At 46.3% G+C, this 13,249-nt stretch overlaps 3 protein-coding genes across 3 annotated transcripts in view; 2 read left to right on the top strand and 1 right to left on the bottom strand.

The window, feature by feature from the left end:
- Positions 1–3,695, top strand: part of LOC310783699 (adipocyte enhancer-binding protein 1-like) — a 15,844-nt gene extending 12,149 nt beyond the window's left edge. Inside the window, exons 16-22 of the mRNA XM_083644621.1 lie at positions 481–657; positions 1,306–1,469; positions 1,594–2,057; positions 2,190–2,329; positions 2,435–2,534; positions 2,672–2,838; positions 3,188–3,695. Coding sequence (XP_083500747.1) covers positions 481–657; positions 1,306–1,469; positions 1,594–2,057; positions 2,190–2,329; positions 2,435–2,534; positions 2,672–2,838; positions 3,188–3,562 — 1,587 coding nt within the window. The 3' untranslated portion in view covers positions 3,563–3,695. The remainder of the gene's footprint in view (positions 1–480; positions 658–1,305; positions 1,470–1,593; positions 2,058–2,189; positions 2,330–2,434; positions 2,535–2,671; positions 2,839–3,187) is intronic.
- Positions 3,696–3,849: 154 nt separating this feature from the next.
- Positions 3,850–9,757, bottom strand: pold2 (polymerase (DNA directed), delta 2, regulatory subunit). The gene is made up of 11 exons (XM_083644622.1): positions 9,638–9,757; positions 8,848–9,072; positions 8,590–8,711; positions 8,316–8,439; positions 8,025–8,139; positions 7,709–7,907; positions 7,501–7,581; positions 6,214–6,371; positions 5,954–6,081; positions 5,740–5,841; positions 3,850–4,601 (listed from the first exon to the last, which is right to left on the bottom strand). Exons 2-11 carry the CDS (start codon positions 9,068–9,070, stop codon positions 4,441–4,443), a joined length of 1,413 nt encoding a protein of 470 aa, XP_083500748.1. The 5' UTR covers positions 9,071–9,072; positions 9,638–9,757; the 3' UTR covers positions 3,850–4,440.
- Positions 9,758–9,857: 100 nt separating this feature from the next.
- LOC310784194 (non-POU domain-containing octamer-binding protein-like) lies at positions 9,858–11,592 on the top strand. Its single transcript, XM_083645205.1, has one exon. The coding sequence runs from the start codon at positions 9,976–9,978 to the stop codon at positions 11,308–11,310; it is 1,335 nt and encodes a 444-aa protein (XP_083501331.1). The 5' UTR covers positions 9,858–9,975; the 3' UTR covers positions 11,311–11,592.
- Positions 11,593–13,249: the final 1,657 nt, after the last annotated feature.

Here is a 13,249-nt window from a genome sequence, read left to right as displayed (position 1 = left end):
TGATTTGTGATTTTAGGCTAAGCTTCCGTTTCCACGGTAATGTGCTTCACTTTTAAATTGATAGGTTTGTTAGATTAGAATGTAATCCATGAGCCATTTTAGATTTAAAGCATACAATATTTTCATTGAACTATGAAGCTTTTCAAAAAAAAAATATATCGTTTTTGTTTTTATTTTCCTGAAGACTTTTCACGGACCCCCTTGCAAAGTGCCACGGACCTCTAGGGGTCCCCAGACCCCCATTTGAGAACCACTACTCTAGGCTATTCCCCAACCAACACTTGAGAGAAGGCCACCAGTTGCTTAATCTTCTACAAAAGGGAACAAAAACTGTGTAACGAAAGTCATGGCTTGTGAATCACATTATGCACTACATGGTGGCGGTGCATCGTGGTCTAGAGTGACTGGTGTGAGTGCTTTCAGTTAATTTGACTCTTTTCTGTGGCCCTATTTGCCCCTCGTCCAATCTCCTCCCTGCAGGGATCAGAGCTGAGTGGATGGACCACCGGCCACTTTACTGAGGACGGCCATGACATTTTCCAGAACTTCCCGGACCTGAACAGCTTCCTGTGGGACGCTGAAGATAAGGGCATGGTGCCCAAACTCACCCCCAACCACCATGTGCCCATACTAGAGAACCTGGAGGCCAACAGCTCGGTAAGGAGTGTGTGTGTGTGTGTGTGTGTGTGTGTGTGTGTGTGTGTGTCTTACAACCAACTAGTCATAAAATGTGATCATACAAAACTATCATAATCAGTAATGCAGTGGTAAATAAAAATGTGGGTAAACTATGACCTCATGATCACCATAAGGCAAACAACTACTAGCCTGGGTAAACCCAGCCCCCAGTGACCTGCTCTCAGGCTTACCCTGCTCACGAGTCACGTAGTGACTGGGAACTCTGAGAGCAGGTCACGTGGGGGCTGGGTTTACCCAGGCTAAACAACTACTAATAGAAAAAAATATATATTTTATAATATATTATATATATAATAAGGGCAGAGGAGAAAAAACAAGTCCAAGGCACTCCTCTCTTAGAGAGAAAGTTAAAAATCCTGTACTTATTTCTTTACTTATCCTACATTGAAGCCAAGCCAAGGCAATATTCCTCTGGAAAATAAATAAATAAAAATAATAATTTATGATCTCCCCTTTAAAAGACCCTCTCTATATGCAACTTAAATCATTTTAATACTACTTACACAATATGATGTCTTCGTATAAAGGTGGTCTATTCCGTAAACAGAAAGGTGGGATTACATCTGCGATTATAATCTAAGGACAGCTGTCCTTGTTTTGTTCTAGATTGCTGTGGAAACCAGAGCCATAATCTCCTGGATGGAAAGCCATCCATTTGTGTTGGGTGCGAACCTCCAGGGCGGGGAGAGGATCGTGGCCTATCCTTATGATAGCTATCGCCTCAACAAGGCTGCCGAGAGCCAGAGGCCCCACAGCCGCAAGAAGAGACAGTAGGACTCTCCACCTCCCTCTTACTCCTCCTTTCCCTGCGTCATCTTTAATGAACCGTCTACAATGCCACTTGTGTTAAATCTCTGACACCAAACCCATCCTCTGCACCATCATCTCTCACAGGTATGAAGAAGAAGGTTTTGATGTGACCGAGTGGGGAAGGGGCTACCACGAGGAACCGGAGGAGGACTGGAGAGGCAGGGGGTACCCAGAGCCCGAGGAGGAGAGGCGAGGATATGGCTACGAGCATGGCTACGGCCACGAGCAGCACGGCTACGGCCACGAACAAGGCTACGGCCACGAACAAGGCTACGGCCACGAGCAAGGCTACGACCATGAGCAAGGCTATGGCCACAGAGAGGAGGAGGAAGACGACAGAGGGAGAGGCGGCGACGGTGGCGGCTACCAGTATGGCGAGCCCGAGGATGAGTCGCGGGTGACCGCGGACGAGTCCCTGTTCAGGTGGCTGGCTATCTCCTATGCCTCCACACACCTGAGCATGACGCACGCCCCCGGCTCCTGTCATGGAGACAATACGGGGGGGCTGGGGATCGTCAACCGGGCCAAATGGAAGCCAATCACAGGCAGTGAGTAGAGCGCAGTAGTTTTATTCAAAGAAGTCAGTCTTCACCTGTCTCTAGATATTTATGACACTCCCTGGTGGACAAATGTGTGCAATGCAGGCTCTAATGTTTGTGTGTGTTTGTGTATTTCTGTAGGTATGAATGACTTCAGCTACCTGCACACCAACTGTATGGAATTATCCATATTCCTGGGCTGCGACAAGTTCCCTCATCAGAGTGAGCTGGTATATGAGTGGGAAAAGAACAGGGAAGCTATGCTCACCTTCATGGAGCAGGTCAGACACACACAAACACACACACACACACACACAGCTATCCCATAATAACAAGATAACATTAGCATTAATCATTGGACTTCAACTCTTCCCTTGCCTACCTAGGTGCACCGTGGCATTCGGGGCATTGTGAAGGATAACGAGGGGAACCCTATTGCAAATGCCACCGTGTCTGTAGAGGGGGTGAACCATGACGTCACTACAGGTCAGTCAGTATACTGCTTCTAAGTTAACACTAGACAAATACTTTCACTCTGATCTCTATGTGGACAGGAGGACACACTCTTTTTACATCATAGCAACAGTCTCTGCTCCTCTGAAGTGATGTTCTCGTCCTTGTAGCTGTGACAGGAGACTACTGGCGGTTGCTGAACCCAGGGGAGTACCAGGTGACGGTGCGAGCCGAGGGCTTCTCCCCGATGAAGAAGCTTTGCATTGTGGGTTATGAGCCAGGAGCCACCGCCTGCAGCTTCAACCTGGCCAAGTCCAACTGGGACCGCATCAAACAGGTAAGTCCATTACACTTCTCTGTCCTCGTTCTATACATGTTGCTATACCATACGGTCCTCACCATCACATATGCCATATGGTGGATGCTTTTACTCAAAGCACCTTATGGCACGCACGAAGACTGCTCACACTTGCAGCATAGACGACCCCAGTGGGAGCTGAACCCCTAACCCTGCCTGACATTCCAACCTGAACTGATGGAAGCGACAGCACCACAAACTCACCAGCCCCACCTCCCTAGTGCCTACCTGGTCCTTCACTAACCAGCCCCACCTCCCTAGTGCCTACCTGGTCCTTTGAGCCCAGATGATCAAATAATAAAGCAGCTTTCTATCAATTCGTCCACAGATCATGGCCCTGCATGGTAACAAGCCCATCCGCCTGGTGAACCACGGCAACAGCAGAGTACGTCAGTCCTCAGTTGTTAATAGCAACAGGCGTGTAGCTGTCGGCAACGGTGGGTATTCAGCAGATCCACAAGCTCGCCGTGAGAGGCTGAGGAAGCTTAGAATAGCCCGTCTTCGCCGCCTACGGCAACAGAGGCTGATGCGGTCGACGACCACGTTACCCCCAACAACCACAACTACAGTTCCCACAACAACAGAGACCACGACTTCCTGGTATGACTCGTGGTTCATAGGAGAGGGACAGTCGTCGACACCTGGCGGGTTCACAGACTCCATCCTGGATTATAATTATGAGTACAAGATTGATGACTATTAAACACACACACACCCACACCCAGCCTGTTTCAGTACACTACATCCACCCTCTCCTACTTGTAGTTCTCACTTGCCATGTTCGACTGAGTAGGCTGAATAAAATCAGTAAGATATGAATCCTGTGTTTGTAGGACTTATAAGCAATAGGAAGATGCTATTTGTCCAAATCCAAAGTCAGCTGCTAAACACTTTAACTGTAGTAGTTGTATCAAGCTGCCTATTGCTTACATGTGAAAATGCCTTTGAACCATTTTTATTCATATAATTTCAGTTGGAGAGTCCACACTGCATTATTCAGATGACTTTGTGAACGCATTTCAGCTTTATAAGAGATGTTTATGGTGGGTGGATACCAATTAAGAACACCTGTTTTTCTTACAAAATAGTTACATTATTTACATTCATGACAGCAAAACCTTTTTACAGTATAAAGTCTCGCCAAAAGGTCCAAAAACCACATTTGTTCAAAGTTGATACGCGAGAATCCAGAGACATCTTCTGTCATGTTCCTCAGAACTAGCCGAGGTAGAAGAAAGATATTTTTCAAATAATAAAGGCTTGTTAATAGAGAGAATGTGTCTTCTCTTCTTTATCGACTTTGTCAACACTGACTGCTGTATACCTCTTTAAAGATTTGTTATAGGAAAAGATACTATAAAGACAAGCATTTAAAGTAAAAACATATATTGGTGGTAAGTGTAACAGCAACGTATAACGTGAATGGAATAATCAGGGATATTGGACAGTATCAATGCAACAAAGGTTCTAGGATTCTTGGCATGCTGTTGATGTCATGGTTACTCTGAAGAGACATAAGGATGAGTGTGAATATGTATCAGTCAGTAGTGTCCAAGAGTATCAAGGTGTGTGTGTGGCGTCTCAGTGGCTGACGTTCATCTCACTCTCATCATCGTCCTCGGCGGAGAAGGCCGAGAAGCTGATCGGCTCACACTCAAGTGTGCGCAAGTTGACCAGGCATGCCATTTGGGTGCTGCTGAACTCTGGGACTGTAATCAAGAGGACCTCCTGACCATCAGGACCTGGAAGGCGGGAAAGATATTTAAAAAGACAGTACATAATGACACAGTTGTGCAGATAAAACAATATTAAATGACGAAACAAGTTAAAATACGTGAAAGACACTAGCAGCTGTCCTCTAAGCAAAACAATGTAAATAAATAAATCGGACATTAACACGTTCACTGCCAATGACGTGTTTTTACGTCAAACAAAATCCAACCGTTCACTGCCAATGACGTGTTTTTACGTAAAAAAAAATTGATTTTGTTTTTTTGACGGTGGGATGTGCATCTAACCCTTTTACATCTCTTATATAAGTATTGGACGTGTACAACGTGTACAACCCATTCCACCGACCCACTAAGTGGCGACAGTGCTTTCCTGACTAGAGGAAGGCAAGCAAAAACAGTGTGACGAAACCATTCTCTACTGTAAAATGGATTGGCGAAAACGCTTTCACTTTCGCGCATTATCGCGCTGGGAGCTGGCGGTGGGGGATTCCAAAAATAGACTGGGTGGAAAACACACTTTGAAACACGCAGCATAAAGCCTAGAATCGCACAAAGCTTCATCAAAGCTCTCAAACCCAAGAAACAAGTGAGCCCTATCCACACTCGCTGCCAGGGAGGGAGGCTGCTCAAACTCGCAGCAGCAGCAGCAGCAGCAGAACACTCGCTTGTGACAAACGCAGGCTGAAAGCCACCAGACACGCCCACGGAGGGAGGAGTTTGAAGGAGAGGGCGTTCAGAACTATATTGTTTAGATGTCTGATCTCTCACTGATGCCAAAAATAAATGGTTAAAGTGACTGTTCTGCCTGTTTGATTGAATTTCACAAAACTGCGATTATCTCAGCTTTCACTCTCTGACGCTGAAACCATGCTGTACTCAACGGCTAATATCTACATAACTACTAACTCTACAAACTAACTCTTTTAGACAGAGAAAGCACACATTCTATTAGTACTTTTGTGAACTTTGTGTTCACAAAGTCGAAGCAGAAAATAATCCTCGGCTCTTGTAAAATGAGCCAGAATCCTCAAAAAAACCCTCTGGCAGAACCTACCTACAGTAAAAAAAAAAAAAAGGCTGGCAGTGAATGTGTTAAGTGACACTGTCCAAGAAGTCTGATTTACAGCTGATGAACAGCTTCACTGACCTTTGATGAGTTTGGACTCCAAGGAAGGGGCGTTGCCACTGAAGTAGACATGGGGACACTCTTCCAAGATGAAAGGGTCTTTTTGGTAAAATGGGTAACAACCTGACATACAATACACAGAAAATCAGGTAAATAATTTGAACAGAAATGATGTGCAAGCCAATGCTGTCTGTTCCAGAGGGTGACAGAGTTAGAATGAACACGTCTGACTAACCCAGAGTATCGGGTGCCGTAGGGGCCAGGTGTCTCAGTCGCAGTGTGTTCTCCAGTATCTCCAGGTGACTGTCCATGCTGCTGTACTTCTGGATGTCAGACACATTCTGGCCTGATGTGCCCAGGAACCTTGGGAGGAAAAAAAAGTGACTGGCGTTAAACATATCTGCGAACTCACTTTGGATTGAAGGCCAAATTCAAGATGGTAGGAAAGTATGTGTATGTGCATAGTATACTGTACGTGGAAGCTGAGATGCTCACCTCACCCCATCTACGTTAGCCTGGTATGGATTGGAGGCCCGCTGTAGATTGGGGTAAGCAGAGGACAGGGGGAACATACAGCGGTGGAGGGGCTGCTGTGGAAGGGTGTAGTTTGTGGGGTCATACTGGCCCGGCATTACATCCACTGGAACAGAGGCCTGGGAGAAAAATACATAGATAGCAACAACTGATTAAATTATATATTTTTCTGATTTTTCGACCCAATTATACTTGGCCAATTTATCCCCCTGCTGCCCCGGTCGCTGCTCCACCCTCTGCCAATCTGGGGAGAGTCAAGACTAGCACTATGCTTCCTCCGACACATGCGCAGTAGCCAGCTGCTTCTTTTCATCTGACAGCGGGGAACTTCACCGGCAGGACGTAGCACGTGGGAGGATCACGCTATTCCCACCAGTTCCCTTCCACCCCGACCGATCAGAGGAGGCGCTAGTGCAGCGACCAGGACACATACCACCAATCCGGCTTCCCACCCTCAGGCACAGCCAATCGTGTCTGTGTGGACACCCGCCCAAGCCGCAGGTAACACGTGGATACGAACCTGCGACCCTCGTGTTGGTAGGCAGGGAATCTACCGCTACACTACCCGGACGCCCCAACTGATTAAATTATTATGCTAAACTATCCAATACTATTGGATAGTTTAACATAATAATTTAATCGTAATTTATTGGACCAATAGTTGCTCCCCATAGTCTGTGATGGGCGGGAAACTCATCTTTCAAGTCCCTCCTTTCCTTATGTACTCCTAATTGTTGTAGTTGCTATACTCTTTACTGCTTTTCCCTTTTTTGGTGATGTATGAGTTGAGCCCTCTCTGATTGCCATATGCACACAGTCTGTGGGAGTGATTGCCCGTCAGCTCAAGGTCCCTGATTGGCCTCATCTGATGAGGTGTTGGCTATAATACCTGTGTTACTTTCATACTTCTTCATTTTACCTGATGAAGGTCTAAGGACCGAAACGTTGTATATAATAAAGTTTATTGCAAGTAAAAGACAGTGTGCAGGAATTCTCTTTCTTAAGCACCTCATGTCACATTCTCTACTCTACTTACTTACATGATCACTGGTCATATTGCCATGGCAAAAAGGCTGTGACCCTTAATATTGGGTGCTTGTAATGTATGATGATCTTGGAATTTTGGCTTTGTGTACAGTCACACAAATTTTAAGTCCATTTGGACAAGACTCAAGAGCAGCAGATAAATGCATAAAATGGAAATATATTAACATACAAAACAGCCTGATACTGGTGAGGTCAACTCACCACCAGCTGAAGTAGAAGCTCGTCCAGCAGTCGCATAGCCTCGACACTGCCAGCCTGAGTCTTCTTGGTGAGGTACTTGGGCTGGAGACACAGTGAGTGTAAAACAGCATTTGAATCGTTGGTTGAACTAGTTCTTGCAAACTTATCTTCTAAACTCGTAAAACTAAGTGAGTGTGTGTCAAGGGCAGGCTAAACCAGTGGCAGTCACCTTGGTGGATGCCTCCTTGTCCTGGGTGCTTTGGCTCAGGAGGTTTCCAGCCAGCAGGACCCTGGAGATTGTTGCTGCCCCACTCTGGTCCCCCTGGTCACCAAGCTGACCGGTTACCATGTCAACCAGCAACTGCAGACCCAGCATGCTGTCAGCATGACTACTGCCAAGACCAAGTCCTGAGGCCAGGAGCACAAACCTGGACCAAGACAGATAAGACAACACAATTACAATCAAAGATCACAATTCAGTTACTGAGAGTTAAGCAGTATCTGTGCATCTGTGTGTGTGTGTGTGTGTGTGTGTGTGTGCATACTTGTCAGAGCTGAGCACAGGTCTTGCTGTCTGCAAAGGGAGATCAGCAGTGCAGTAGTCCTCCACTGTGAACTTCCCATCATTCTTCTCTGCTCCATATATGGCAATAACACTACCTGAATGAGAAACAAAGCCCCAAAAAGAGACAACACATGAGGCAAAAAGACGACATGTTCACTTCACACTCACATTTGAGTGAAGCCACATTGTCCTTCATGCAAGTATTTAATTCAGTCAGTAAGCAAATAAAGCATGTTAGCATCAAACAAGAAATCTCAAGAAAATCTCTGACCTGTGACACACTTGTCTTTGTCGATGTTGCCCTCCAATTTGATCCTCTGCAGCTCGTCCTCCAGGATCAGTTCATCTGTTTCACTAATGTATTTGCTTCGTGGAGGCTGAGGCAGGAGGCCGTGCTGAAAGAGAGAGGAAAAGAAAGAGAGACACAGAGAGCATGGGTGATGGGGCAAAACCTCATCATTCAGATGTAGCGATTGATTTCATGTGGGATGTTTGAGGTGTATAGGTGGTCAGTTCAGTTGGTGGGGCAGAGCGTCACTGCTGACCTCCTCACTGATCTCCTTCAGAATGGATGGCTGCAATGCCATATGCTTGAACAGGGTTCCTACAATGCAACACTGCTCCCCTGTCTGGAGATCACACAGCATTCTGACATGTACATCTGCTCCTGTGAAAGACAGAAAGAAACATTGATGTAGCTAAGAAAACGGATACATTACAAAACTATAATATTACCGTACATGTCAAATGGCTTTTGCAGGTGTGGGTGAGTGACTTATGTTCTGTGCTTGTGCAAAACTCACCCCATTTTTGCTGGGCCCTCTCTGTGAGGAGGGGCCTCATCTGCATGAGCCGTATTGCATAAATATGAGCATACTGGCGACTGAAGCTCCGCTCCCCAAGTCTGAAGCGTTCAGAGCAGGGAGTGTAGGCCGGCAGCGCCCTGTCAAACACTGGGCCCTGCTCCTCAGGGCGACACAGCAGAGAGGAGCCCTCTGTCTTCTGGGCGCTCAGGTCAGAAAACATGACTGAGGAGAGGGGGGTGGTAGCATTAGTGGGGCTGTCAGTCATGCTTACCGACACTCGAGTCACACACATTTTGACTATGTTCCCACTTCTACATGATGTCCTCGCTCACTCTCCCAGGGCCCTATGTTCATGATTTATATGGCACATAATGGGAACATGACAATGGGCCCTATGCTCCCAGTTCTCCCACGGTCATACAGGTATATTCCCCAGGCAGCTCTATGTAGTAGGCCTAAGTTACAGGGAACTTATCAAATGGTTGGAGTCATATCATGGAATCACCAAAGCTGGGGAACATTAGCCCAGGCAAGGGGAATATAAGACTCCGGGGAAATAAATACCTTTCTGGATACCATGCAAACTTTTCAAATGCTTCAATTTGCAATCTTAAAGCCAATGAGACAGTTAACATTATACCATAACCTTAATTGTAGCTCACGTTAATTCGTTAATGTTAGCAAGCCAAATGTTGAGCTGTTCCACACAACGTTAACAGACCGCTTTCTGCTGCTGAAGGTAATGTAACGTTAAACACTCAGAAACAAACACATTTAACTACCTTACCTCAGCAGACGGACGTCAAGTTTCAGCAGTTCACTGTACTATCAACCCTGCTATTTTATAAGTGCTCAGATAACGTTAGTTTGATAACCTGTTATGAAAAATCACCCGCGAAATATCGCACCGTCGCACAGTGACTACGTCATGGTCGCATTTGTACTACGTCACAATAGCATCGTTGTAGCTAGGCCAAGAGCTAGGCTCATACACACCACACCACAGCACGACGAGCTTCAGCCATTTTTTGCAGCTCTTTGTGTGCCGCCGTCCGCCGAGCGTCTGTGTGTTTTTATCGAGTAATTCGTCGACTCGGTTGAGTTTTTTTTAATCCTGTTGTCAAAATGCACGGAAACAGGGGATCTCAACACAACCACGGCTCGCACCGACAGCAGCAGGGCCGGGGCGAACAGAACAAACCCGGCCCAGGCACGAGCAGCAACGGCCAACATCCAGAACAGAGCGAGCAGCCACCCAACCCCAACGAGGCCTTAACCTTAGATCTGCATGGCTTCAGGAAGCCAGGCGAGAAGTCCTACACCCAGCGCAGCAGGCTGTTTGTTGGAAACCTGCCGACCGGTACCACCGAGCCAGAGGTGGAGAAGCTATTCTCCAAGTACGGCAAGCCCTCTGAGATTTTCATCCAGAAGGACCGAGGTTTCGGCTTCATCCGTCTGGAGACGAGAATTATAGCCGAGATCGCACGGGCTGAGCTCGATGATACCAACTTCAGAGGCAGGCAGATCCGGGTGAGGTTTGCGACACACGGTGCAGCGTTAACTGTGAAGAATCTGCCAGAATTTGTATCCAACGAGCTGCTGGAGGAGGCCTTCTCCGGCTTCGGGCAGATAGAGAGAGCCATCGTCATAGTGGATGACCGAGGACGTCCTACGGGAAAAGGAATCGTGGAGTTCACTTCCAAGCCGGCTGCAAGGAAGGCTTTGGATAAGTGTGGCGATGGCTCCTTTCTTCTCACCGCTTTCCCCAGACCTGTAACAGTCGAGCCTATGGATCAGTTCGACGAGGATGAGGGTCTGCCAGAGAAGATCATCAACAAAAACAACCAGTACCACAAAGAGCGCGAGCAGCCGCCCAGATTCGCTCAGCCGGGCTCCTTCGAGTACGAGTATGCCATGCGCTGGAAGGCCCTGATGGAGATGGAGAAGCAGCAGTACGAGATGGTGGACAGGAACATGAAGGAGGCCCAGGAGAAGCTGGAGCAAGAGATGGAGGCAGCTAGGCACGAGCACCAGGTGATGCTGATGAGACAGGACCTGCTGAGGCGTCAGGAGGAGCTGCGGAGGATGGAGGAGATGCACAGCCAGGAGGTGCAGAAGAGGAAGCAGGCTGAGCTGCGCCAGGAGGAGGAACGCCTGAGGAGAGAGGAGGCGATGAGGATGAGGAACGAGGAGATGTTGAAGAGGCAGCAGGAGGGTTTCAGGGGGGGCTTCGCCGAGAACCGGGAGCAAGACATGAGGATGCAAATGATGAACAGAAACTCAATGGGGGGCAGTTCCGGTGGGGCTGGAGCATCTGCCGAGAATGCTCCCTTGATGGGCCAGGGGCCAGGAAGCAACAACAACATGCCCGGAGGAGGAGGAGGAGGCCAGGGCGGCTTCGCCAGGGGCCTGGCTGGTCCAGGAGATTATGCAGCCAATAAGCAACAACGCAGATTTTGAGAGCCATGTCTATTTTTCCCTTTCATACTTGCTGTGTTTTAAAGTTCAGATAGTGAGCAATTACTTGTGAACTTTGAGATGATGCATGGATGGGTTTTTTTTTACATTTTATTTTGTACTTTTTTTTGAATGAGGCTTTAGTTAGAGTAACCTTAAAAGTATGAAAATACCCATGTGTTTTACTTGTCATTCTCCCCCAAAGAAATTAATGTACCACCTTTCATAGCTATAGCAAATGTTCATGTCATGCCAGATGTCAGCTTTTCTGGAATAAATTCTTGATCCCCCAATAATCTGTTTTGTTCAAAAACACCCACTCAAAATGCTGAATTAGTCTTTCTCAAAGCAACATGGAGTTTCACCACTTCAGCAAACATGGTAGTATTCATTAAATTATATACATCATACTAACATTACACTTTTATAGCTACATGGTGTCCTATATCACAGTGGTTCTCAAAGCGGGCCCAGGGACCCCCAAATGTCCATAAAGAGGTCACAGGGCATCCCCAGCAAAAAGGGGAATAATTGATTTGAGCTATATTCCATCCATAAGTAACTGACATTGTATGACTATTTTGGTCATGGGTTTTAGCGGTTCTTGACATGAAGAATTTTGAGAACCACTGCTATATGAGACCGTTGTTTGTTTGTAATGTACCTGCCAGGTTTCCCAGGGCCAAAGAGCAATCTGAGGACAACCACACACAAAAGTGGCGAGGTGCAATCCAGTCAGTGCTGCCCACACACTGAGGGCAATGACACCTACATGGGGACAGCAGACATGATTCAGTGTCTTAACGAGAAAACAAACGGTGACAGCGATGGTGTGTCGTGACGTTCCAAGACAAATATGAAACTGTCACTGACTCACAGGGAGGGAGCAGGCTGTCTGATGGTCAGGAAGAGGAAGTAATGGCTGGTGTGATTAATACTGCAGGGGTAATCATTACAGCATTACTGTCTCTTGCCTGCTGGTATTCATAATCACATAGTCATATATTTCAGTAGGGTCTCTGACAGGATGATATTGGTCAAACCTGCATCAAATAGTACTTAGAAAACGGAGTGTTTTAGCCTCCTTAGAGCAGCAGGTGGATGGGCTTACTGCATCAAGGCAATTCAGATAGAGGCGAGGAAAGTTGTCGATCATCACCCAGAACCAGAAGTAAACCAGATCTAATTTCAAGTAACTGGCTGACACTTATTTTACTGACCTCTGTGTCAAACTCCACTTTCCTGCCACTTCAGTCGTGCAACACAAACCTCCTAGTCCTCCATGCCATGTCAGCAGTCTGTAATGTAACTGCTCTGCAGTTTGAGTTTCAAGAACAACCCTCTCATCTAGTGACCTGTCAGGATGAAACCCAAATAGAGGCAGACCACCTAAACAACAGCATCCATGGAAATAGTCTGAAATGGTGTAATTACACAAGGCACCTGGGCCTAAGAGTAGTGGTGTGTTTGGTTGCTAGAGATACTTCTCTTAATCTCTACTTAAAATCTACTTGCTGGAAACCAACTTTAAACTTTCTACATAAACGTTTGTTGAGACAAAGGCCTAGTCAGTGAAGTAATAGTAGTATAATCAGAAAATGTAAAAACAAGTATTCCAAAGTCTCCTGCTGATCTGCTAACAGCTAGATTATTTGTCATCCCTGCTGATGTGAGAATAATAATAATAAACTATTTGTATAGCACCTTAATTAGGAAGTTAAACAAGTAGTCAAATGGGTGGTGCAAAATATGAGTAAAACAGGTTATTAAGTAAAAAAATGATGAGAAAACATCAAACAAAATACTATGTACATAACCCTAAATAAATAAGTCATTGGTTATGTCTTAACATTTTAATTAGAAATCCCCACAGAGCTTACTGCTATTAGCAAGAACACAGGATCCTGTGTTTTTCCAGAGTCCAGCAAATGTATAAAACTGT

Source organism: Poromitra crassiceps (genome assembly GCF_964638095.1).
Source record: "Poromitra crassiceps genome assembly, chromosome: 10".
NCBI classification, from domain to species: domain Eukaryota; kingdom Metazoa; phylum Chordata; class Actinopteri; order Beryciformes; family Melamphaidae; genus Poromitra; species Poromitra crassiceps.
This window is presented reverse-complemented; position numbering and strand designations above follow the sequence as displayed.